At 37.6% G+C, this 24,972-nt stretch overlaps 1 protein-coding gene across 1 annotated transcript in view; it reads right to left on the reverse strand.

Annotated features, from left to right (window-relative positions):
- Positions 1 to 722: 722 nt before the first annotated feature.
- LOC131037851 (protein CLT2, chloroplastic) overlaps positions 723 to 24,972 on the reverse strand; it is an 86,127-nt gene continuing 61,877 nt past the window's right edge. Inside the window, exons 9-10 of the mRNA XM_057970082.2 lie at positions 1,295 to 1,420; positions 723 to 1,154 (exon numbers count right to left, since the gene is read on the reverse strand). Of these exons, the coding sequence (XP_057826065.2) occupies positions 997 to 1,154; positions 1,295 to 1,420 (284 nt within the window). The 3' untranslated portion in view covers positions 723 to 996. The remainder of the gene's footprint in view (positions 1,155 to 1,294; positions 1,421 to 24,972) is intronic.

Here is a 24,972-nt window from a genome sequence, read left to right on the forward strand (position 1 = left end):
TTATCCATAGACTGAATTAATGTTTGTAATTGATTTGAGATTTAGAATACTATCTTTTGGCATTGATTCACAATAGGTTTTTAAATTTGATCTCTCTCCACATCTTCTACATGAATTTTATTTATAAAATATAAATATGCTAGTGGTAACATTTACTTCAAACAATTACTCATTTTGATTCTCCATGTTATTTTCCTTTCAAACCCCATACCAAAGACTATCTCTAAGCACAATGGAAAGACTGAATGGTGAATAGATGGCTCCTTTAATATTACTTTTCTGTCTTTATCTGTATTTTATAGCATTCTGTGAGAATTGTGAAGGAATTAAATTATCTTTTTGTTACTGGAAAAATTGAGAATCTACCGTGTAAAAATGTGCTAAATTTGAACCCTACACTGAAATTCCTGTCTGATTTCTTTTGGAAGTATTAGCTGACTGTGGGTGGGGCAAAAATTAGTTAGGTCAACCCAATGTATAAGCAATTGCCTACAATAGTTTGGGCTATTGAGAGCCACCTCCTCAAGTTGTAAGTCAAATAAGAGGAAACGCAACACCAAACAAGAGATAACATAAACACAACGTATAAGTGGGGTTCATATTGTTATTATTGTAATCCCTAAAATAATCTATTACTGAGGCTTTCATTTTCTTTGGAGATAAAGACATTGAGATGGATCATTCAAATTAAACCAAAAAGCGCTATCCACAATAGAACCATCTCAAAAAAGTACAGACATTTATTGAATATACAAAGAAAACCATACATTTTGACTTTTTATTTGGGAAGAATTCATGGTTCCTCTGACTTATGATGTCATTGCCCATGTCACTTTACAATCAAATTTGTATCAAAATCTCTAGGCAAGACTATACATGTAGAAGGAAACTCATGTTCAGAAGTTATTATTACTTTCAATAACGCTGTCCAAACCCACGTTCTACCTCCACAATTTTGGGTGTGTCCAAACCCGCAATGTTATGAATTAATTTGAGTTATAGCTCTTTGGTAGCATCCTTCACAGTCCTACGCAAGTTATATATAACCAATCCAAAGACAAGAATAGCAGCACCCAAAATAAAGGTTGGAGGCAGAGCGGGCTCTGCACCAATATAAGGAAGAGGAAGCGTAAACACATAAATGGATATTGGCACTGCAAACAAGCCAGAAAATCACATTGTAAGGTATAGCAATAAAATAGAAAAAATGGAAGGCTCCAAATATAACATACATCAGATAATAATTGAAACATAAAATATTAAAAGCAGTAGCAGCATATGTCATTCATGGTACCTGCAAGTGTTGCAGAAAGTGAAGAAATAACTGCTGAGGACATCTTCACAAGACGAAGTAGAGAAATGTTGAAGCACATGTTTACTGTAATGAAGAGCAATGGTAATAGAGGGGCTCCTACACAGCCTGGAAGACATTACAAATTTTCATATGTTTGAAATGTCATTTATGGATGCAACCAAATGTTAAAACAGTTAGGTAACCAGCAAATAAACAATTAAGCTAGAATGTTAAAATGAAAACCTAGTTCAAAATTAACAAATTTAATTACGATCATCACTTATCCTGTCAATTCAATGTGTGAAAGATCAATTATTTATGTTTAAGAGAAAATTAAAACAAAAAAGATTTAGTTCAAAATGAGCCATGAAGCTTTTAATAAGTTTCACTCCCATACTGACAATAAACAGGATTACTTATCCATGGCGCACTATTTGGTGGAACTTATCTTTCAAGAGTTGACATTTATAGAGAACCTGAAACCTTTTATCATATCCTCTTACACTTTTTGATTGAAAGTATCCCAACAGTGCCACTAAATATCAGGTCAGTTACCACATTACCTTATATGCACAAGAATTAAAAAGACAGTCAATTCAGAATTAGGTAACAGAATCACCCCCAGTCCATCAAGAGAAATGTAGAACATCCAAACAAGGATTTTAAATATCAAATTGGCACATGTGATCAAATTATTGTTTGAAATAGTATATAATATGATGAATATGACACAATGAACCATAAATACCCTAAGCTGGAAATACCCCCAGATATCTACTTTACCACGGAATACATGGAGGATTGGCTATGGCTACTCAAGGAAAGAGCTCTAATGTACAGATTTATTGGTGCCTCCCCCAGACCAAAAATCCTGTAGAACACAACTGGAAGCCCTAATGATTTGTTGAGCTCCTAGTACTAAAAGGATACTTCATGGCTATCTTCTCAACAAAATTAAAAAAAGATCCTGATATTTCCAGGGAGGATCACGATTCCTTAAGAAACCAAGCCTTTTTATAATAATACTGTTCCCCAGCTTTTAATTCTAGGAAAAACCTCGTACCAGTATGGATTAGGGCTAGGATACCTCTTCTACAACGAATACTGCAAGAAGGCAGCATCGAAAAAGATTGCTAGACATATTAGGAAGTATATAACATCATTTGAGATCACAAAGAACACAGCAATACTGATCCATGTTGGTCGTTTTTCTGTCATTGATGTCACGGATGTTCTTGTGCTCGACACGTTTGTTTGTGTCTCAGACTGCTTGTTCGATCAATGAGTTTATATTGCTAAAGGTCTCATTTTTTAAGACTTAATTCTCTGCCAGATGTTTATATTTATCTCGCATAGAAAGGAATGTTTATGTTCGATCAGTGTGTTTATATTGCTGAAGGTGTCATTTCTGAAGACTTAATTCTCTGCCAGGTGTCTTTGTTTTCAGAACCGTTTCCTTAATTGAGTCTTTCGGGCCTTGTCAGGTGTATTTCTGCCAGGTTTTTTTTTACGTGGCTAAGCTGGGTAGTAGTGCTATCCTGGAATTTCTGAACTTTCACAATCATGCTGTGCGTTTTAAAAAACAGACTGCGAAAAACGTTTTTTATTCTTCTTCGATTAATGATACTTGGAAGAAGTAACGGATATTAAAAAGTGCGTATCAAGCAGAATTTTATGTGGCGGAGCTTGTATTGCGTTGTGTTTTTGATGTATCTGTTTTTTGTTTTTTTTTCGGAGTGTCATTCGTATTTGACAGAAGCGTAATCGATAAAGAAGATTTTTTAGTGATAAGAAGCTGTTTTAAGAAAAAAAAATGAACAGAGGTTTTACGTTTTAAAAAGTGAAAGATGATTTGCGTATGGGATTTGGACAGCTGTTTTTGGCACAGCTTGAAAAGAAGTTGGGCATTTTTTTTTGGTTTGAAGAAAAGAGTTTTCTTGTAAGCCGTTTTTCATGTGTGTGGCTGCATAATCTGTAGGTGATGTGAGAAAAAAGATAGTAGCGTGGATATTTTTATGTGATGGCATTTTTGAGGTGAAAAATTTGAGTCATGCGCTGAGAAGTTTTTATTTGGGGATATGTGATTATCGTATGGAAATATATATATCTTCTTCAGCAGATTAGATGAAGGGTGGCGTTCTATCTATATGAGGATATAGAGGATTTATCTTGAAATTTGAGGGGTTGAGATTACGAAAGGATGTGTATTTGCAGACCAGAGAGCATGCTGCAGATTCACAGTGATTTTATTTGGCTAAATGGCTGGAGATGATTGATTTGATAAAGGAGATGTTATAGGTTTATGCAGATGATAATGTACTGATTTTGTTGTATATTGATAGGGTCGTGTACATTGTTTTGAAGATTATCTTCATTTACTGCTGTATAAGACAGAGGTCTCATTTTGTAATCATGCTCTCGATTCAGTTAGTTGTGTTTATTGAGTTGGTGCTCAAATAGAGGTTGGAGCCTCTGGTGTTTCAAGTTGGTGCTCTTTTTTTAATCTTGGGTTGGTGCCCATTCTTCATCAGAAAAAAGTTATTTGGTAGTTATTTGTGCCGTGGTTTTTTACCCGAGAGGGTTTTCCACGAGATAAGTTTTGTGTCTTCACTATGAATATTATGTCTATCAATTTTGTGAGCTTTTATTTGCAAGTTCTTTGAAATTCTGAGAGCGGTGGGTGAATCAGTATAACAATCATCGTTACTTTTGTAAACTTAATACCATATGCATACCAATTGCACAATAACAACAACATAAGAGGAAACAATTACACAACACAAAACCATGGCAAAATATTGCTTATATAAATTTCATTTTACAAATTTTGTAGGCAACAACTCATAAGATACACCAATCTCCTCAGTTTGTAGGCACCAACTCCCACAACTAAGCACCAACTTTAAGAGAGACACCAATCTCTCCTATAAATGATAGGCATTAACCTCTTGCATAAACTTCTCGGAATTCTGCTAAGTTTGTTTACAAATCTGCTATAATGTCTACCTTTAAATTCACTGAATACTCCTCACAATACCTTCATAAAATCTACAAATATACTCCTTAAGATCTGTTCTTCACATGCTTGGATCTGCTGGTTTATTAAAAATATAACTCTTGTTCAACCCACACATTCCTTCTCCCACACAGTGCTCTCTTTATATCATCCCAAGAGAGAATTTCATTTAGAAACAACATCTCCTTTCACCTTTAGAAACATAACTCTTCATTCTACATGGTAATTGCATCTCTTTATTAATACATCTGATAATGTTTAAATGATTTATCTTTATTTTCCTCTCACATCTCTTATTTCATTTTTATTAATTCTCCAATGGTCGTATCTCTTACAACATGTCTCTTGACTATTCTTAACCAAATATTTAATTCACTTCATTCTTTTATATCTGCATATATATCTCTTTTATATCTGCATATATTCCTCCTTATATCTGCATATACTTACAATTCTGCCATAAATGTATTTACCTCTCATAAGTCTGCCTTGATCATATATATATAGCAATTCTCCTCTTCATACAAGGCTGCTGGTCTGCATATGATATAATCTTTTAATCTCAACACACTATTCTTCTTCACAATTCATACCCACATCTTATATCTCTGTCCTCATAAAAAGATGCAACACTTAGGAAAGAGACAACCCTTTGAATGGGTGTGTTCTTTGATAACAAACTTCTAAATGCTAATCGCTGCCTTCGAACATTTTATTTATCTTCAAATATCTTATTCTGACCATATTTTATTTTCATCACAAATCTGCTAGTATATATATATGATATCTTATTACTCCACACTCACACTTCTTGTTGGATATTGCTGCTGCTAGGCTATGTTGTTGTCATTGATGTCAACATATTCTTGTGTTCTGTGATTGCAGAGAGTTGTTTTGGTGATCCGGTGTTTGCAGTGAGTTGATCCGATTGGTTTATTTGTTTGATATGTTGAATCAACTAGAGATACTTCATTACCTATTGATTTCATGATACTATATGGTAGTTTGATCGAGTTGTGGATTCCGGTATGAAGATAGGTTTTTCAATGCTCATTGTTGCAGTATTTTGGTGTTTGATCCGTCGAGCTCCCGAATGATTATATCTTGTGTTGCGGATTTAGGAGAGTGTTTGGGATGTTCGTGTGTATCTTCAATTCAAATGGTTCGTGATTTGGTGCTCTGCAAATTATCTTTCTTGTCCTAGTTGTTGTTGTTGAAGTGTTCTTGTGTATTAGCATGTTGATCGATGAAGATTTGATTAAGTGGTGTTGGTGTAGCTATTGCGGATGATTCTAACGTGCTTGTTGGTGTTTCCTAATCGTGTCCTATTTGTTTACTGGTACGCATTGATCATTGTGCATGTTATTGAAGATTTTATGGGTCCAGTGATATCTTTTGTGTTATGCGACATTTTCGGTGGTGTAACGTGTTCTAGTTGATCTTGGCGAGATTTCTGTCGGTGTTGCACGTTTGAAGAGTTGATATGGGTCCATGCTATGTTGTCATGACATTGTATTGGTCCGGTGGTTGATTTATGTACCGTGTGATGTAATTTTGTAATTAAGTGTTAAGGGTTGAGCCGACCTTGTAGTCAACGTTGATGATTTGTATAAATAGGTGTTATATTCATATAATTTGGCTATGGGTGTTATGTCTGCATTATCAGAGAGTGGTGTATGTGTGAACAAGCGAATTTATCTTTCAGTGTGAAGTGTAGAGCAAAGTGTTGCAGGGCAAACAATTGTGCTTAGCCAGAACTGTCATCAGACATTTGTAAATGCTATTCGTTCAGTCCATCTTAACCGGATTGTAGTTCGAATATTATTGTAAGGTAGTGAACCTTCCTTGAGGGTTGTAGCCTTTTGGGTCATCATATTTGGAGCAGTGAGCTCTAGGCAGTATGCCTGAATGCATGTGCATTCCCTATTGTAATATTTACACATACTACTGTAGAGTATCATCTTATTGTGGGTAGGATCCCACCATGGTTTTTCCCTTAACCGAATTTTTCATGTCAAAAATCTTGGTGTTGTGTGTTGTTGTTATTGTGTTTATCTTTATTCTTGCTGCAGTTGATCAAATCCGAGATTGTGCTTAAATTGTTTAATCCGGTGAAAACTGATTTACCCCCCTCCTTCTTTGTTGTTGCCAACACTTCTCTCCATTTTACTATCACTTTTAATATTTACATATCCTTGTGACTCTTCATGAATGACTCTTCATGAAAGATGCCAACTGCTGATTGGCACACCCTAATAGGTTGGTTTCTATTAAATTCTTTGACCAACATGTAAATGTTTTGGGTTTGAAGAGATTTTGAGGATAACTTGTGTGTTATTGACTTTTAGAATGTTGCACAAAAGATACAATTCAAATAGAAAACTAAACTAATTTGGAAAATTGAAAATCAAAACTCTGATTTTTATTACAGGAGTGCAATTTGAGAAGGAAAGACAATTTATTTTGCTCAAGGTGCAAATTTGCATACCAAGAGTCTTGAGCTTGCCTGGTTGAGCCTCCTTGACTAAACTTCAATACATGTTGATATGGGAGCTCCCAGAGTGTGGAATTAGCTCCAAAAGACTTTATTGACTCTAAAATGAATTACCAAAAACAATTGGAGAAGAATTATGCAGATCCAAACTGATTTCTAAAACCTTGCCAGGAGAAGACACCAAATTTGACCTCTTTTCCCCAATAAATTGCACATGTAGCTCAAATGAAATATGGATTCTCTGAAATAACCACTAATCTGCCTTAATCCAATCCTAACAATGAATTTTCTAGCAAAAGCTGATTCCAAAACCCTCCTATTTATTTATTTGATCTCCCAGGCTAGTTAGAATGGTACAACCTAGCTGGGAAAGTACGTCTGGCCCCAAATGTGCACAAATTTCATTGAAAATGATCAAATTCCTGCCCCGATCTGAATTTCAAAATGATAACCTAATGTAGCTGTCATTAAAACTCTAATTTTAGCCCTCCTTGACTAGATCCAGGCAAATCGGTATGTTGAAAAGTGAGAGAGATTTCGTCCTATCACCAAGAAATGGAGGTTTTTGTCCCCAATTCCACTCCAGAACTCTGCCAAACTCATTGCAAACCTGTAGAAGATGATATTCTCTCAAAAAATAAACAATTCAATACCAAAATGATTGTCAAACTCACTTTTTATTTCAGCTCTAACCCTAATTTCGAATTAATAAAATAACTTTATTTTATTTATGCCTCCTTATGAAAATCGAACCGCAAAGGGCATCCATCATTTTAATTTGGCGCCCTCATTATTATAGTAATATTTGCTAAATCACCTAGGTAAGAGGGCCAATGAATTATTATAACTTATTTCCCCATAGAGTGATTATAATATCACTTTATTATTATTTTATGAAGTCCAAACTTAGGGAATATTAAAATATTTCCTTATTTATTAATAAAATGAGATTCGGGACTCGGATTGGAATTCCGTCTAAAGTGCTATGGTCACTGATGCCACATGAGGCCTGCAGGCTAACTGGCAATGATCCCCTAAAAAGTAGGAAGCCTCTTAGAAAGTAGGAAACTGTCTCCAAACCTTTGGAAAATGCTCAAAAGCGATCCTGCTATGCTCTGTGGCCCTCTAGGTGATCAACCAGTCAACTAGTAGTCCTCCCTAAAAAATAGGACCCTCCCTAAAATTTAGGAGATGGATTCAAATGATCCAGAATGGTTCCCAGACACCTTGGGACCAACTCTTAGCCATTCCCTAAAAAAAAGGGATCCCTCCTAAAAACTAGGAATTGTCGTCTAAATCAACTTACAAAGCCCCCTGCAAGGCTCCATGACTCCTGAATGGATTCCCTCTTCACTCCACTAGCCTATGAGAACCATATGATAGGCCAATCCCTGCTCAACTGCCTGTCACCTAGGAAGGGGACATTACACTTCATGAAGAGAGACATCTCTTTGAATAGACGTGACCTTTTGTTAACAATTCCTGCATGTTGATTGCCCATTTAAAAATGTTTTTATTTATCTTCAAATCAATCTGATTTTATATCTTCTTAAATTTGAGTAATCTTCATTGCAACTTAATCTTTTATTTCTCATTCATTTTCTATTTATATCATTGCAAGGTCTTATGAAGAGAGGCATCCCTTTCATGTAGAGAGGCAAATCTTCAAGGGAGACCTCCTTTGTTAACTAATTGCTACCTTCTCTTTTAGTTTGTTATTCTAATCGTTGTTGTAACATGGTCGCTGCCTTTAAAGTTTTTGATTACGGTAAAAACAGGTTTTAAAGGGACCCGAAACCCTATAACAAAGAGACTAAGCCATAGAAGAAATAAGCATTACACAACAAGACCAATAAGCTACCCATAGAATAAACATTGACACTGGCAGCAAAAAGACAGCAAAAGCCCAACAAAAAGCACTACAACAACCAGGAATAGACAAAGAAGACTAAACCAAATTCTTGAGAGTGTCTGCAACTTCCGCCTCAAGCTAACTCATATTACACACTACCTTCTTCAACTCTTGTAAATCCAGAGAGGATTATCTGCCTCTCTTCAGATTTGTTGTTGTTCTCTTGCTCGGCCCAATCGACTCCTCTTGGTCTTTGTCTTTCTCAGTATCCAGGTCCACCACCAGCTTGTCATGACACACTTTCTCCAGATTGCCCACCATTGTGTTCATACTTTCAGAGATGATGACACAGAGCAAAAGTAAAGCCATCATAATTATTAAATGGAAGGGATATTAAATCCCCTTCCGTGAATTATGTCATACCTGAACAAGGCGGTGACATCATCATCCAACTCATCACCTTTCTACCATGTTAATTTTCTTTGGCCCTGACCCCTTTGTGGGCAAAGAAATCTGCCGCCATGTTAGTTTCTCGATAGGCATGAGATATGAAACATTTGTCAAAAGACCCAATAATATCCTTTGATAAATTGATCCACCATTCAATAGTCCAAGAAGGTTTATTATTTCCTTTTAGGCATTGACTAATGTTGTTCGAATCTCCTTCAATCCATACTTGTTTAAAATTGAGTTGACGAGCCAAGAATAATACTTGATAGGCCCCTATGGCTTTAGCAAGGTGGTTGGTCTGGCAGCCCAAGGGAAGAGTCACCACTGAAATAAAACTGCCATTCTCATCCCTAATCACTCCCCCACACCCAGCCAATCTAGGGTTACCCTTCGCCGCCCCATTAAAATTAATTTTCACCCAGTGCGGAGGAGGGTGATTCCAAAAAATTCCATCTATAGCTTTCTTAATAGGTCTTTTAGCATTAGTAATATCAATTTTGATCTGCCAGGTCATGGCCATCTTGTAATCATAATCCTGACAGTTTAGCTTCTCCTTGGTCACAGGAGAGGCATTGAGGCTATTAAGGTTCTCCCCAATTGCTCTAAATTTTTTACCAAAAACAATGTCCGCAGGCAGGTTTGTCTCTCTGAAGATTATGTTGTTACGTTCTTTCCAAATCCCCCACACTAAATGCGGAAATATGTAAGACCAAAGTAGCTTAAGGGCTTGATTGGCAGAGGGTAGCTTCCACTGAGAATAAAAGTCCAAAATAATTTCAGGAAAAACTCAACTAAGATTCCAAAGCTGCAAAACCCGACTTCATATATCATGGGCAAAAGGGCAGTGGAGGAAGATATGAGAAACGGATTCAGCCTCAGCTAAACAAAGATAACATCTGTTAGGAAAGGAGAAGCCCATCTTACATAAATTATTCAAAGTAAGAAGTTTGTTTTGCAAGAGAATCCAAGCAAAGATATAGACTTTAGGAATAAGATTCTTCATCGAAGCTTTAGCCCACAAAGGGGGAGGAGAGATAGAATGGGTCAGAGAGGCCGCTGCCGAAGAAACCGAAAAAACCCCTGAAGAGGCTGCTGTCCAAACCATTTTATCCTCCGATCTCTACTAATCCACATAGATAGCATTAAGAGATAATTGAAGAGGCATGAGCAAAGGACTGATTTGGGAAAGGTTGACCCAATGACCATCCAACCAGTAATCTCCTACAATCTAACCAAATCTAACTTTGCATTCTTCCATAAATTGCCAGAAGGTAATGTTTTTGCATAATGACTCCTGGCCAATCCAATGATCCTCCCAAAACAAGATCCTTCTACCAGCACCAATATTCCAGCAAACTCCCTTGGCAACAACATCCCCGGCCTTTAGAACATTGTTCCACAGAGTAGATCCACATGGGAGATAGGTCTCAAGAAATTCTTTAAAAGAGCTAACACTGTTAAGTATTTATTGTGCCAGATAGAGTTCCATTCCCTTTTATCATGAAAGGTTCTCCAAACCTACTTGGCCAAGAGGGCCTCATTAAAGGTTATGATATTTCTTAAACCAAGGCCACCCTTTTCTTTGGTCTACAAACAACATCCCAAGCAATTAACGGGATCCTCTCTCTCCTTGACTCCCGACCACAAAAAGCATTTCTGGATCTTCTCAATGATATTAGAAAACTTCAAGGGGATTTTAAATAAACTTAGAGCATAAACTGGAAGATTTTGAAGAGAGGACATAAGGAGCTGAATTTTCCCATCTTGGCTCAAAAGGGCTCCTTTCCACCCAACAAGTTTCCTGGTGAATATATCAACTAACAAGAGCCAAAAGGAATCAAGAGGTTTAGCGCACAGTGGGAGGCCCAAATAAATTGAAGGAAGAGAACCCACGACACAACCCAATATATCTGCAATCTTTCTCTGTCTAGCTTCTAAAGTATTAAAGAAAGAAAGAACTCTTTGCCCTATTCACTTTCTACCTTGAAGCTTCTTCATATAGCATTAAGATCTTCTTAAGGGTTCTCACTTCCCCTATAGTTGAGCCATCCATAATAATAGTGTCATCAACAAATTGTTGATGGGAACACACTAAATCATCCGAGGAAGGTTTGAGGCCTTTTAAATTTCCTTCTAAAACCATCTTTTGCATAAATCTGCCCAAACTTTCGGCCATGAGAGTGAAAAGGATAGATGATATGGGGTCACCTTGTTTCAATCCTTTAGTCACCTTAAAGAAGTGGGAAGGAGAGCCATTAACAATGGCAGACGTGTTGGAAGTAGAGATTAACTACCATATTAGTTGGAGGATTTTGTCCTTGAAACCGAAGGCCCTTAGAACTTTAATTTAAAAATTCCAATCCACCCTATCATAAGCTTTAGAGAGATCCAGTTTCATAAGAAACCTTGGCTTTTCAAAACCTCCAAAGAATGAATGTTCTCATGCACTGTAATAATAGAATCAAGGATTTGCCTCCCAAGAACAAATCCATTATGTTGAGGAGAGATTAATAACGAAAGAACAAGCAATCTGGAAGTCAAAACTTTAGAAATAATTTTGAAAAAAGAATTGCAAAGGCTGATTGGGCGAAAATTATCAAACATATCAGCTCCAGGAAATTTGGGGATGAGAACAATAGAGGCAGCATTAAGTTCCTTCAGGATATTTCTTGACCTAAAAAATTCCTTCACGGCATTCCCCACATCCTCAGCCACTACTTCCCAGAAAGTTTGAAAGAAGAACATGGGAAAACCATCCGGAGCAAAAACCTTGTTACCCTCGAAATAAAAAACAGCTTTCCTAACTTCATCTAATGAGGGAATAGCAGTCAAAATTTTATTCTGCTCTTCATTCAAGATTTGAGGGATGGATTCAATTAGATTTTGCTGAGCCGTCATATCAAGTCTATCATCTACAGAGAAAAGATTAGCAAAAAACTGGACTGCCTCCCTTCTCACCTCATCCTCCCTATCAATCTTGACTCCATTCTTCACAACATGGGGGATTCTATTTAAGTCATGTGCTTAACAATAGTCAAATGAAAGAATCTAGTATTCTTATCCCCAAAGGAAAGCCATAAGGATCTGGATCTCTGTTTCCAAAATTCCTCTTCTTTGGAAATGATGTCATGATACTTGGTTAGAATTTTATTTTCTCTCGGAAGGTAATCCGCTCTATAAACTTCTTATTGTATCTTATCCTGAATTTTCTTTATAATTCAAACTGGATAGTGGATTTCATAGCAAAAATATTCCCAAAAGTTTCTTTATTCCTTTTCCTAATATTTGGCTTTACCTCCCTTAATTTTCTAGCAACCCGAAACATAGCAATGCCACTGACCCTAATATTCCACCATTCTTTGATACAATCATATAGCTTTAGGTAAGAGAACCACATTCTTTCAATCTCAAAGGAAAGTTCCTTTTACAGGACAAAGTGTCCGCCACAAAGCTGATTGGGTAATGATCTAACCCGATCCTAGAAAGGGCAGTCGAGGAATAGAAATAACCTATAAGCCATTCATTTGAGACTAAAGCCCAATCCAATCTTTAGATCAGTCCCAACCCTTCTATTAGTCCATGTGTAGTTAGCTCCCTTTAGCTCAGCATCATGCAATCCTTGATCATTTAGGAAGTCCCTCAAGTCCATTTTGCTATCTACCTGTATTTGAGATCCACCAAACTTCTCCATCTCTAGTAAAGGAGTATTGAAATCCCCAATAATGATCCAATTATAATCTAGGAATTTCAACCTGAAGGACACAAAGTTATTCCAAAATCTTCTTTTGGCTACTTTGTTATTAGGGCCATAAATGTTGGAAATAATCCAGCTAAAATCATCTCTGATATGCCTGAATCTAGTGGCAACATGGTTAGCATCTTCCCAAATAGGTGTTCCAAGAATATGGTGAGGATTCCAAAAAGTAACAATGCCACCAGAGGCACACTCTGAGCTATTACCTTGAACACCACAACTTTTATAAACCTTTATCTTTTCAACCCTATCTTTAGGCATCTTAGTTTCCTGAATTAACAAAATGTCAGGTTTGTGGTCCCTAACAAAATTGTGCAAAATATCTTGTTTGTGAGAGTTGTTGAGCCCTCTAATATTCCATGACATGAATTTCATATCTTACCTAGGGTACTGTTTAAGCAAATCTCTGGGATCATTCTATGAAACCCATCAGCAATATCCTGAAGACATTCTTGCTCCCTGTGCCATTTAATTGACTTTCTACCAGAGCTCTTTGTGACTCCGCGATCTTCTTTTGACCTATTCCTGGTGGAAACCCTCGTTGAAGTATTCGATTTTTTCCCTTTCTTGTTTTCCACCCTAGCAACTGAGCTTTCCTCATCCATGTTTGTGTCCATATCTTCTATTCCATCATCCAATTCCCTCTCTACATCGACTTTCAGGGCTGAGATCTAGATAGCCACCATCCACATTCTGATCCAGGACAGCAAAAATATTTGGGTGAACACTTTTGCACTAAACATTATCATCTGGATTTTGGAAAGTGGATTTGACCACCTTAGAGGTGCAGCACACTGAAGATAAAGGGAGAGTGGATTTAACAATCTTAGGGGAATCTTGAGATGTGGGAGAAGCACCATCAACTCCAGAACACCTATTCAATACTTCTTCATGTCCAGAGATTTGGCCACTCTCTTTGGTATTAGACTTTTCCTGCTCACCATTGTTTATACGATCCCCTTGGGATTCTACATTTATCTCCACAGAGCCATTGTTACCATCAACCTTCCTGTTGTGACCTTTTCACACATCACCCCATTGCTAATGGGGACCCCCCTCTTTTCCTTTTTTCTGCGTTGTTAGGTTAGGGTTTTGGCTGCTTAGTGGGCAACATGCCTAGTGTCGTTTAGGGTTTTGAGGTTATAGGATCAAGCACGTGAAAATTGAGATTTCTAAATGATCCTAGTTTGTCTAAGTGTTGACCCTTTTAGAGCGTTAACGTGTTTTAAATGTCCTCATCGATGATTTTAAGTGCTAAGGTGTTTTCAGACCTTTTGGAGTTGTTTTCTCGCTCCTAGAGAATTATTCAAATTGATTTCGCACTTTGTCCCGATAGATTTCCTTGTGTCATGCTCCAATTTTGATAAATTTTCTTAAGTCCAGATGAGTTTTATTGAAGTTTGAAGTTTCTAAGTGATTCTGAGTGGAAAAATCATCATTTTCCGGATGAAAATCCATATTCTAAGGGTTAAAAGGTCAAAATTTCATACTAGAGGTGTTTTTCCCCTCGTATTCCTAACTACCCATGGTTTTTCCCTCTCAGAATCTGGACTGGACATGGATTTCCCCTTAAATCCATACTTGCTCCATTTTTTCACCACTGTGAATCCATACTAGGGTCGTTTTTCTCCTAGAAGCAATAAAATTTGACTGCGTCAGGATTTATCCTGACCACCCACGTTTTTCCACCAGGGAGGTATGGATAGGTTGCGGATGACGTTTGCATTCATTCCACACCTGGGTCGATTTTCCACCAAGTCTTTTGTGACAAATTTTTGAGGATTTTTGTCCGGCTTTTCATCCAGACTCGTCGATTTTCCACTGAGAGTATTTTTGATGATTTTGAGTCTGGATTTTTATCCAAACTGAGGTCGTTTTTCCACCAAAGGGGTATTTTTGTGTGATGACTTAATTTTAAGTGGAATTTTTCATTCCACACTTATATCGATTTTCCCCTAGCCCCATTTTTATGTACGTTTGATAATTTTGAGTCCGGATTTTCATCCAGACTAGGATCGATTTTCCCCTAAGTGGATATTTGATGATTTTTAAAGTGATTTTTGTATCCTTACTAGGATCGATTTTCCCCAATTGGGCCATTTTTTATTTAAATTGAAATATTTTAATAAATGAGCCCCATTTAATTGTTTTTTAATAAAAGGCGATTATTTAAAAGATGAAAAACAATTAATAAATGATTTGCAATAAGCATTTAATGTTTTCAACCTTCTACAAGCAAATCAGTTTTACCCAAGCAAGTATAAGAGCAAGTGTTTTATCCCACATTGCTTGTGTGGTGAAGTTGATGATGAAAGCAAGATTAAAGAGAAGAGTCCAGCATTATTTTATTATTTGAGTTTGCCAAGTGTGTTTGTGCAAAGGGCGATTTTCTCCATAGTTGGCGATTTTGAAGCAAGTGTTCAAGTAAAGTGATTGATTGAAGACTCTTCTTGCTGCCATTTTTTCCCATTGCCATTCCATTTTCCAGCTAGGCGACATGATTGGTGGCTGCCATTGTTGATTAAGTGCCACGATTTTTGGTGAAGATAGCGATTTTGTGCAAGGGCGATTTTTGTGTTTGGAGCTTCTACCTCCAACTTGGACGATTTTTGTTGATGCCGCCATTCTTGCTTGCTGTGCGCAGACCTAAGTTGGCAGATTTGAAGGCCATTGACGACATTTTCAGACTTGTGTGAGGTGACGCCATAGCTGCAAAATTTCAATTTTGGTTTGGTGCCATATTTTGGTGGATCCCTTCACACTTGGTGGCTGCCATTGTTCCTACTTGCTGAGGTTACTGCAGATCTGAATTCTGACACTATTGCTTCAGCTAGTTCAACCTCCATTGTTGGCTAATCATCAATTTTCAGACCTAACTTTTATTGCCCAGCCAACCACAAATATAGCGATTTGCATTTGGAGAAATTTTGGAGGCATTTTGGGATCATTTTCAGACTATGGGAGGGTGGTCTCAGGTCTGCAACTATGTTATTGGCTGCTTGTCCTCAGAAACTTATCTTTTACCAGCCATACCTATGCTCCCGAGTTTGATTGTTTTCGTCATCAAGGCTGATTTTTATCAAGTTTGTGCATATTTTTGAATGACTGCAAATTGTTTTGAGAGGTTAATTTATTAGTTGCAGGTTGTCTTCGGATTTGTGACCTCCATTGTTGACTGCGAAAGGTGTCTTCAGACATAATTTTTTGTGAAAACACAACCTTTCACACTTTTCCCTAGTCACTCTTGATCCGGAATACTCCTTTGCACTATGATTTGCACAAAATTTCTAAGTATAAGGAGGTGTTAATTTCATGAGGGTTTCATACCCTAATCTTGTCACATTTTGTATTTAATTGTTAAGATCTACCTAGAGTGTGGATTTCCTGACTTCATACCCTAATTAGCCTAAATCATTAAGAAGTTGGGAATTCTATTAAGAATATTATATTTTTCCTAAGTTCTAACTTCAAGCTTCGTACAGGTGCGATGTTGAAGTCCGGATTTAAGGAAAGAAGAGAACAATAGAAGATACTGGAGACTGGATTCTATCCTATCCAGAATCCAAGATGTCATCCAGATGGAAGCAGATTACAGATACAAACATGCATTTCTTGAGCCTGAACCTGATGCGACAGCAGATGTTCGGAGTCGAAAATCAGATTCCTTCCCCAGCATATGTAAACATTATGACGAGTGGTATTTTTCAAGCTGTTGGATTTCCACAGTCCATACAATACAGTGAGCTTATCTTGAAGTGTGCACGATGTTATGATCCTCGCTCACAAATGATCAAGACTCCTAAAGGCGTTGTCATTGCCTACCTTGCTGAGGATGCGATTGCTGAAGTGTTTGGAATCCCACATGGAACAGATATGAAAGAATGCAACTAAGGATGAATATGAAGAGCGGTACACGAAGAAGATGGATGCGTGTAAGAATATAATAAACAAAGAGCGGATGATCAAGCCTAGGCTTCATCATTCCAAGGCTCCCAAGACACTCATGTGCACAGACTTCAAAGAGGAATATAGTGACTTAGTATTCTTGCTTAACAGAGTGATATGGATGCCGCAAGGTGCAATATACGATGGATGGATTTCTACTTCATCCAAGATTGTCTTAGAGGGACATTGATAAACTGGTCTAGAATCATAAGTGACAATCTGGACTTTCAACTGAGGAATGTAGAGTGGTCCACGTCATTCGCCATGACTTCCTACTTGGTATACCTGCTTGCACGATTTATTACATACAAAGGATTGATATGCAGAGGTGAAGTCGGGAATGGGCAAGGACAATTCAGGAGTCATGAGTGCTATCCCCAGCTGAACATGTATAGAATTGAAGACTATAAGAGAGTGAATGACGTATTCACAATGTACATCACGCGGATGCTGCAAGGCGGAATCCACAGGAGGTTGTCCAAGGAGGCAACAGAGTTAATAGAGAAATATGGATCGTGGTATATTCAGTTTCCCACTTTCACGTACCTTAGGATTCATGGGTTTCAATCCAAACCCTACAGGCTTCCTAGGTATCCTTCCGACATAATGATCTTGTTGGAAGTGATGAGACAACTTCTAGAGTTTGATTCCATTCATAGAGAGAAGCATAGGATAGGCATGACATTCCCTATTTCAGTTGGGAAGACGTTGGAGGTTTGCCAGTCTACTTTAGCCGCCAGCACTGCGAGTGAGGAGCTTGCATTCTATCGATTTGCAACCTTCAAGAAAAGAGAAAGATTTGATCCAGATAAGAAAGTTGGAAGGACCAGGGGAGAGAAGTTCATCCACAAGGTAGACATAGAAGATTATTGGGCCAACCTGATGGACAAGTAGGCAGTGAAGAGACGAATGTGGTCCAGAATGTCAGTGGAATTCATGAGGAAGTGTGGACTTTTTCTCATTCCTGATCAGGTGTTAGATGACAGGGATCATAAGCATCCACAGTATGAAAATGAAATGAAGAAGGCAATCTTATTGCCTAATTGGTCAGAATCAGAAGAGGTTGGTCTGAATGTATTGATGAGAGAGGTCTTGATTTTCTCCCGTACATGGGTAGATATTCAGATGAATAAGTTAGTTAATATGGGTGTTTCCTTCACTTATGAAAAGATGAAGCCGAAAGAATCTACTTCCGAAGATGATCGGAGGACTATCAGTGATGTCGGATTCATGCAGATGAAGAGAGTCAAGCTCCCAAGAGAAGGAAAAACAAGCCAAGAGGAGTCAAGGCCAGAGGGAAGAAGATTGAGGAGGTCAAGGAAGAAACAAAAGACTATCATTCCTTCACCCCCTCTCAGTATCTCATCAATTAAGGAAATTGAAATAACAGAACAGAATAAGGAGACCCAACAATGTTCCAACACAATGATACTACCAGAGAATATTCAAGAGTTACATGCCACAGCGACATCTACTCCACCAAATGAGAATGATGATCAATCGGGATCCCCTACTGTCCTCTTGGAGGTTAGTTTGAGGAATGAGATATATGATTTGACCAAGAGTAATCCTGATGATGATGATGATGATGATGATGATGATGATGTTATCTTGGCATTGAGAGGACTTGATCGAGATATGTGTTTCGATGATGGTATGGAGATATCCATTATTCCAAATTGGTTGATGAAAAGTATGGAAAAAGGTAAAAAAATGATAGAGGTACAGCCTATTGATAACATTGATGACTACCTAGCTAGGAGCAATAAGGAGAAGGAACCCAAGAGAACTGAGATTTTGTCGCAAATAGCTAGAGATGAGACGGGAATACGGATTGCGCAAGTGGTTGTTCCTATTGGAGGTGTGACAGTGGACATTGCTACTCCTATGGATTTCCAGATTACTAGTTGCCCTTGGCTGTACTACAAGAGAGCAAGAGTTTCAGGAGGTTGGTGATAACCTCAAGGCGATCAGCGCAAGGTTAGATAGAGAAATTGAGGAGAAGGAGAAGGAGAAGTACAGAGAAGATAATATCAAACTTAGAGAGTATATTGCGGGGATAAGGCGTGAGAATCCCACCCTTATTTCCCCTATTGCGGTTGATTATGGACTACATTCACACTATGAGGCAGCGAGAGATACGCTCTCGGAGGTGGAGAAGTGGATTGAGAGTGCAAGAAAACAAGCGGATGATTTCCTTACTCAGTTTGTCCAAGCATATGATAGGACAACAAGTCTCATGTTTAGAATCCAGTAATTGGAGGGAGTTTGGGAAGAATTCCAGCCTATTCAGGAGAAGACTATTCCACGCCTCAAAACTTTGAAGAAGATTCCCAAGTCCACGTTGATCAGCGAGAGCATTGTGCACAGTGGAGACAGGTACAATTTCCATGGTTGGTATTGTTCATTGGCCATGAAGAAATCAACTTATGAGAACGCCCAGTTGAGTTGTACAGAGATGGAAGGATTGATTTAGGGCATTCAGTTAGAGATCCTTGCCTCAATTGAGGAGTTATTGGGTGTTGATGTTAGTGATGCTAGTGGTTTACACTTAGCCAAATTAAGAGACAAGATGAAACTTACGTATTTTTGTCAGTTGGACTCTATGAAGAAGAATCTAATAGATGATTTGGTCTCTTTGTTGGGGAGAGTTTTTGTAGAATTGTTGGTATATGCTGGAGCTATTTGAATCTAAATCATTGTTCAATTATTGGTGATTTTGCTCTTCAAATATTGTCTTTGCATTCATGGCTCTCAATTCCTCCAAGTTAGATTAAAATTTGTTTTCATGTTTGTTACATTGAGTGAAAGATTTGTTGAATATATTTGTGTGGAAATCTTAATCCATACCACTAGCCTCTTGCCACTGGTAAGTGTGCCTTGTGTGGTCGACTGGAAATTTGAGTAAGCTTAACTTCAACTATTATGTGTCCCTTGACAAGCATCAACTTGGATGGTGTCAACGTTTGATGGTGATAGTCCGAAAATCCTTGAGTATACCTTAGACGATTGCACTAAGCTTGTGTCAATACCTGTTTGTGAGACCTTGCCTAGTTTGATTCCACTAAACTTGTTCATCATTTCCTACATTCTTAGGCTTAGAATAGATTTCTTGAACCCTATTTGTTTTGCCCAGTTTTTTAGTAAGAATTAAGTCCAAAACTACATTGCTAAATCTTAAGTTGTCAGCATACCTATTCCGTATGTTTCATGATCAAAGAAGATAATCCTAACATTTGTGTAAGTCCCCAAGTGAACACAACAATTCACATCGACTATTGAGTTACCCACTCATCAAGACCTGACATGTAGAAACCTTGGAATCATTTTAGTTGATCTTACCCTTAGCATCTGAGGTGATTTTGTTCAAGAGAGGGTAAATTACTCTGGTATTTTATTCTGAAATGTTATGTGCATAAAACACACATCAACACTTACCATGGTGCCTTCCCTCCGAGTTCTCACCACCTCTTAGGGAACAAGAAAATTTAGGATCAGAGGTCCCATTACTAACATCTCCCTTCCTGCTATCATCTTGAGCAGGAGTGCTCTATTTTGGATTTTGAAGACATCCTACTCCCTCTACCAGACCTCCCTCAGAGTTCTTGACTTTCCACACTTGTCACTGCCTTTAAAGTTAACAGCTACTCCATTAATTAGATTACTACTCCTTCATATCGCTGAAGTAACTTGAGCGATTATATTTACTGCATTTTGCAGTTAACAGCCGCTCCATTAATTAGATTACTCTAACTTCATATCACTTTAGTAACTTGGTCAATTATATTATTTAACTTGGGTGATTATATGCAAAACAAAAGGTGGTCGGCCATCTTGCATACATTAAATGGCATGCCAATATGACATTAATAAACTTGCCTTGAATGAGATCTAAAACTGATTTGGATTAGCCTTTGGACTGCAATTAGTGCCATTATCAATTGTGTTCATAAACCTTTGACATCAATGACAATTATTGGTGATCATCTATATGCCTTTGACATCAATCACAACATTTCTATCAACAAGTTCCTTTCACATTAATGACTTCAACTTCACTTGTGACATCAATGACAACTTCTAACAGAACCAACAGCAAAGATAAAGGCAGAAAAAACCTGATAATAAATTCTAAAAGGCATATGTTATGAAAGGAAAAGAGTCTATAGCACAGTTAATCCAGATCATAGTATCAAACTCATTTGATGCACTACTGACAAAGTCTTTAAAGGACATGGCAACATATCAAAACACATTTTGGCAGTCTATTACAGAATCACAATAGATTGTGCCCATTAATTTTGTTGCTCAATCACCCTTATATAAACCAAGTAAATAAACAAAAGGATCTGGATAACAAGCGCAATCACCTTAGTAGAACCAACAGCAAAGGTATTGGCAGAACAAACCTGAAAATAAATTATGAAGGCACATGATAAAAAGGGAAAAGAGTCTATAACACAGTCGATCCAGATCATAGTATCAAACTCGTTTGATGCGCTACTGACAAAATCTTTGAGGACATCGCAACGGATCGAAACACATATCAGCAGTATTAAAAGTCATAAACAGCAGAATCCCAATTGCTCGTCAACATTAATTTTGTTGCTAACTCCATATAAACTACTCACAAGAGTTGGCATGTACATCTCCACAGTCAGCAAAGGACAAATCTGATGCCTAGAAATGTTAAAATTTAGGAAAATAAAGGTCCAGGGAATAATAAGCAGTGAAGAGGGAAACTGACCACAAAATAGAACCCTGAAACAGCAGCTACAAGTGAAATCCTTGAAAAAACATCCTGAAAATCTGAAAACTTACTCCCAAATCTGGAAGAGATTGTGAAGGAGCACACCACCAATGTTTTCCCCAGATAATGAGGAATGTTTTCCTGAAACATTAGGGGTATAGGGATGCCCAACAAACATCATCTACTAAGAAGCATTCTGAAGGAAAGTCAGATAGACATGGACATCCTATAAGAAAGAACCATGACAAGTAGCTTGTCTACGATAAGAGTTGCAGGAATCCACAACCTTCTCATTCTTATGAGAGATTTCAACACTATAAAGGCTCCAGAGAAACAAAAGGATAGAAAAGAACGCAATCCCCACATTATAGATGCATTAATGAGCTTGAATACTGATACAAAAACTATGGATATGCATTCAAAAAAGGTTTATACATTTGGACAGATCATAGACAAGGAATCTAGCATATACAAGAAAAGGCTATATAGAATACTCTTCTCTAGCTAGTGATTTGCATCCACTGAGGCTATACACGCACAAGCTATGGATTGAACACTATTGGACCATTGGCCCATAATGCTAAACATTGATTGCGAGCTCTAAAACAGTGAGACCAATTCCCAATTCCAGGTTGAAAGAGTGTGGCTAATGCATCCTAATTTCCAAGCACATGCTGTTTGGGAACAAGAAACTAGATAATAGGACATGCCATGTACAAATTTGCAAAAATTATAGAACACATGAGACAGAAAATTGACTAAAAAAGGAAGAAGTTGGCAACATCTCCACCCAAACTAAACAAATGCAAGGCCAGCTTGACCAAATACAGTACAAAAATAAATTCCTAATCAAAGACTCACTAATGTTAGTTTGCTTAAACAACAGGAACCAATGTCAATTTGAAAATGGCACAATAGAGTGAAACACTATTAGAGACAACAATCACGAGAAAAGTGGATTCCAAAATGGGACACCAATGCTACCTTCAACAATTTTCTGTTAGGTACCTCGTCGATCATAGTGCTTAGTGTTATGACTTATTTTACCCTGAGGCCCATGGTCTGTATATTAGTTAAAAAGATGTATGTGTTTTAAGTAATGATTACTTAATGTCTTTTGGAGTTCCCTTCAGTGTCTTATGGTTTTCTTCTACCTTGGAAAAGTCCAAATCTTTGCATCTAATTCTGATTTTGAAATAAATCTGATCTAGAAAGTCACCATTAGCTTCTTTGTGTTTATAATCGGATCTGAATGTGTGAATCCATCCTAGGAGAGCACTTATTTGCATTGAAATCTTCTATTTCTGCAAATAGCTTTTCCATGGTTCTTCTTGAAACATAGCAAGCAGTATCAAAGTTTCAATTTGATTTTTTAGCACCACTATGCAAATGCCAAGGCACATTTATCTGAGAAATAGCTGAAAGTTTGTGACCAAGGACAAGCTGAAGGGTTTACATACTAAGTTTGTTGTTGATGAGGTTTAAAGAGAGATTCAGTCCTTGGAAAAACAATTGGAAGAGTTAGGTCTAAAACATTCAAGCTACTGAAGCATCATTTTACAATACTACAGGATGACTCAACTGAGAGTATATGGTTGTGATGTCCATGCATAATCTACTAACCTCTACTTTACAACCACCACATGTCGACCCTGAGCTAGCAGGTGTAGGATTTGATATACATCCTCTAAGGTCATAGTCATCTCACATATGGGAATAAAAAATATCGATGCATCAACATCCCTATCTCTCCATTGTTCCATGGGCAGCTTATCACTATATGGCATCCTAGGCATGTGTTATACCTAGTAGAGGTCCACGTGCCATAGATGCATAACCCCTGCTTGTGAAAAGTCTACTTCTCAACCCTACTTCTCAACCTTACAAAAGAGAGATCCCATTCCTTGGCCTCTCACACATCTTTGGTGATATTTGCAGCATTCAAACAATGATCTACATCACAACTCTATTTCTACATTAAAACTTTCACTTCTACATCAACTATGTCAATAATCTATTCTAAAATTTTCACAAAAAATCCTACTTGTATGACACTAGCACACCTAGACAACTACACATCTACTTGATGTTGGAATGTCCTTAGGACCTTGGTGCAAGGGTTGGACCCTAGCACAACTAACAAACACTAGTGCACACTGTGGATGCCCATGCGGTTGGTAGATCCCATTTTCTCTACTAAATGTTACAAAATGATGCACACAAAAAATCACTTATCTCCCTTAGCTCAATCCCCACCTTGGCTCACTCTCATACCTCATCAAATATTGCCACTCGAAAACTTCATGCACAAGCATCTTGGACAGTGAGCTCCTCATTTTGGCAAGAGGTTCCTCATTTGCTATCGTGTCTACTAAAATCTGTTTTTAATTTCAGCATTCATGTCTTTTGATAGTCTCAATTTTATAAACCATCTCATTGTTTTAGCTTTAAAAAAACATTGTTTGATAAGTTAAAATGTTTTGAAACATTTCTAGTCAGCTGTCGTCTCTTTCTGTTATAGAGTAGTGAGATCTTCGAAAAGTAGTTATATCGAGTGTGAAAATATAGAACACATTTCACACAAGCATGTTGATTCTAGTCATAAAACAGATTTTGAAGGGGCATTTTGGTTTCATGGCCATTCAACATTGCATGGACATTGATCCTTCAAATCAACAAGGACAAATTGCAAGGACTTGCAAGCTCCTTCATAGGTAACCATGAAAAGATAATTTTGTGTCTATCCCAATATTCCAAATAATGCCATTTTTGAGAAAGAAAACATCTCGATGACAAAAGACAATACACACAAGAAGATTACTTTTGCTCTCAATACCAAATCTTTAGGCCTATGGTATAATCTTTATGTTACTGAATAGACAGAAAACCTATGCTTCTTGAGTGTCCTTCTCCTGGAATCGCATTTAAGTATGAATCAACTGTGGAATCGGGCAGGGTCCAATTTTTTTGGTGTTGGAATCATGAGGAATTGTCAACACATATAACCAATGAAATTTAGTTGCTTCTGGATTTGATTGTGTGACTTTTTAACGTTTCGGATCACACTCTGTGATCCATGATTAGGATGTTTACAGAATGGCACAATATGTCCTCGTGGCATTCTCTAAACATTCTAATGATGGATCACAGAGTGTGATCCGAAACGTTAAAAAGTCACACAATCAAGTCCAGAAGCAACTAAATTTCATTAGCATGGATTGTGGAAATCTGATAATATAACATATAACCAAGTAATTTCAGGATGGACATGGCACGTTCATGATGTTTCAATGACAATTCCAGGAGCAAGAGAAATTCTAGGCAGGAGGCAGATGTTTTCTCACTTTTCACTCACAATTCTCCCAATAGAGAGCAGCTGTCACAATGTTAACAGCAGTGAGAATGTAATGTCCCCAC

Source organism: Cryptomeria japonica, chromosome 5 (assembly GCF_030272615.1).
Source record: "Cryptomeria japonica chromosome 5, Sugi_1.0, whole genome shotgun sequence".
NCBI classification, from domain to species: Eukaryota; Viridiplantae; Streptophyta; class Pinopsida; order Cupressales; family Cupressaceae; genus Cryptomeria; species Cryptomeria japonica.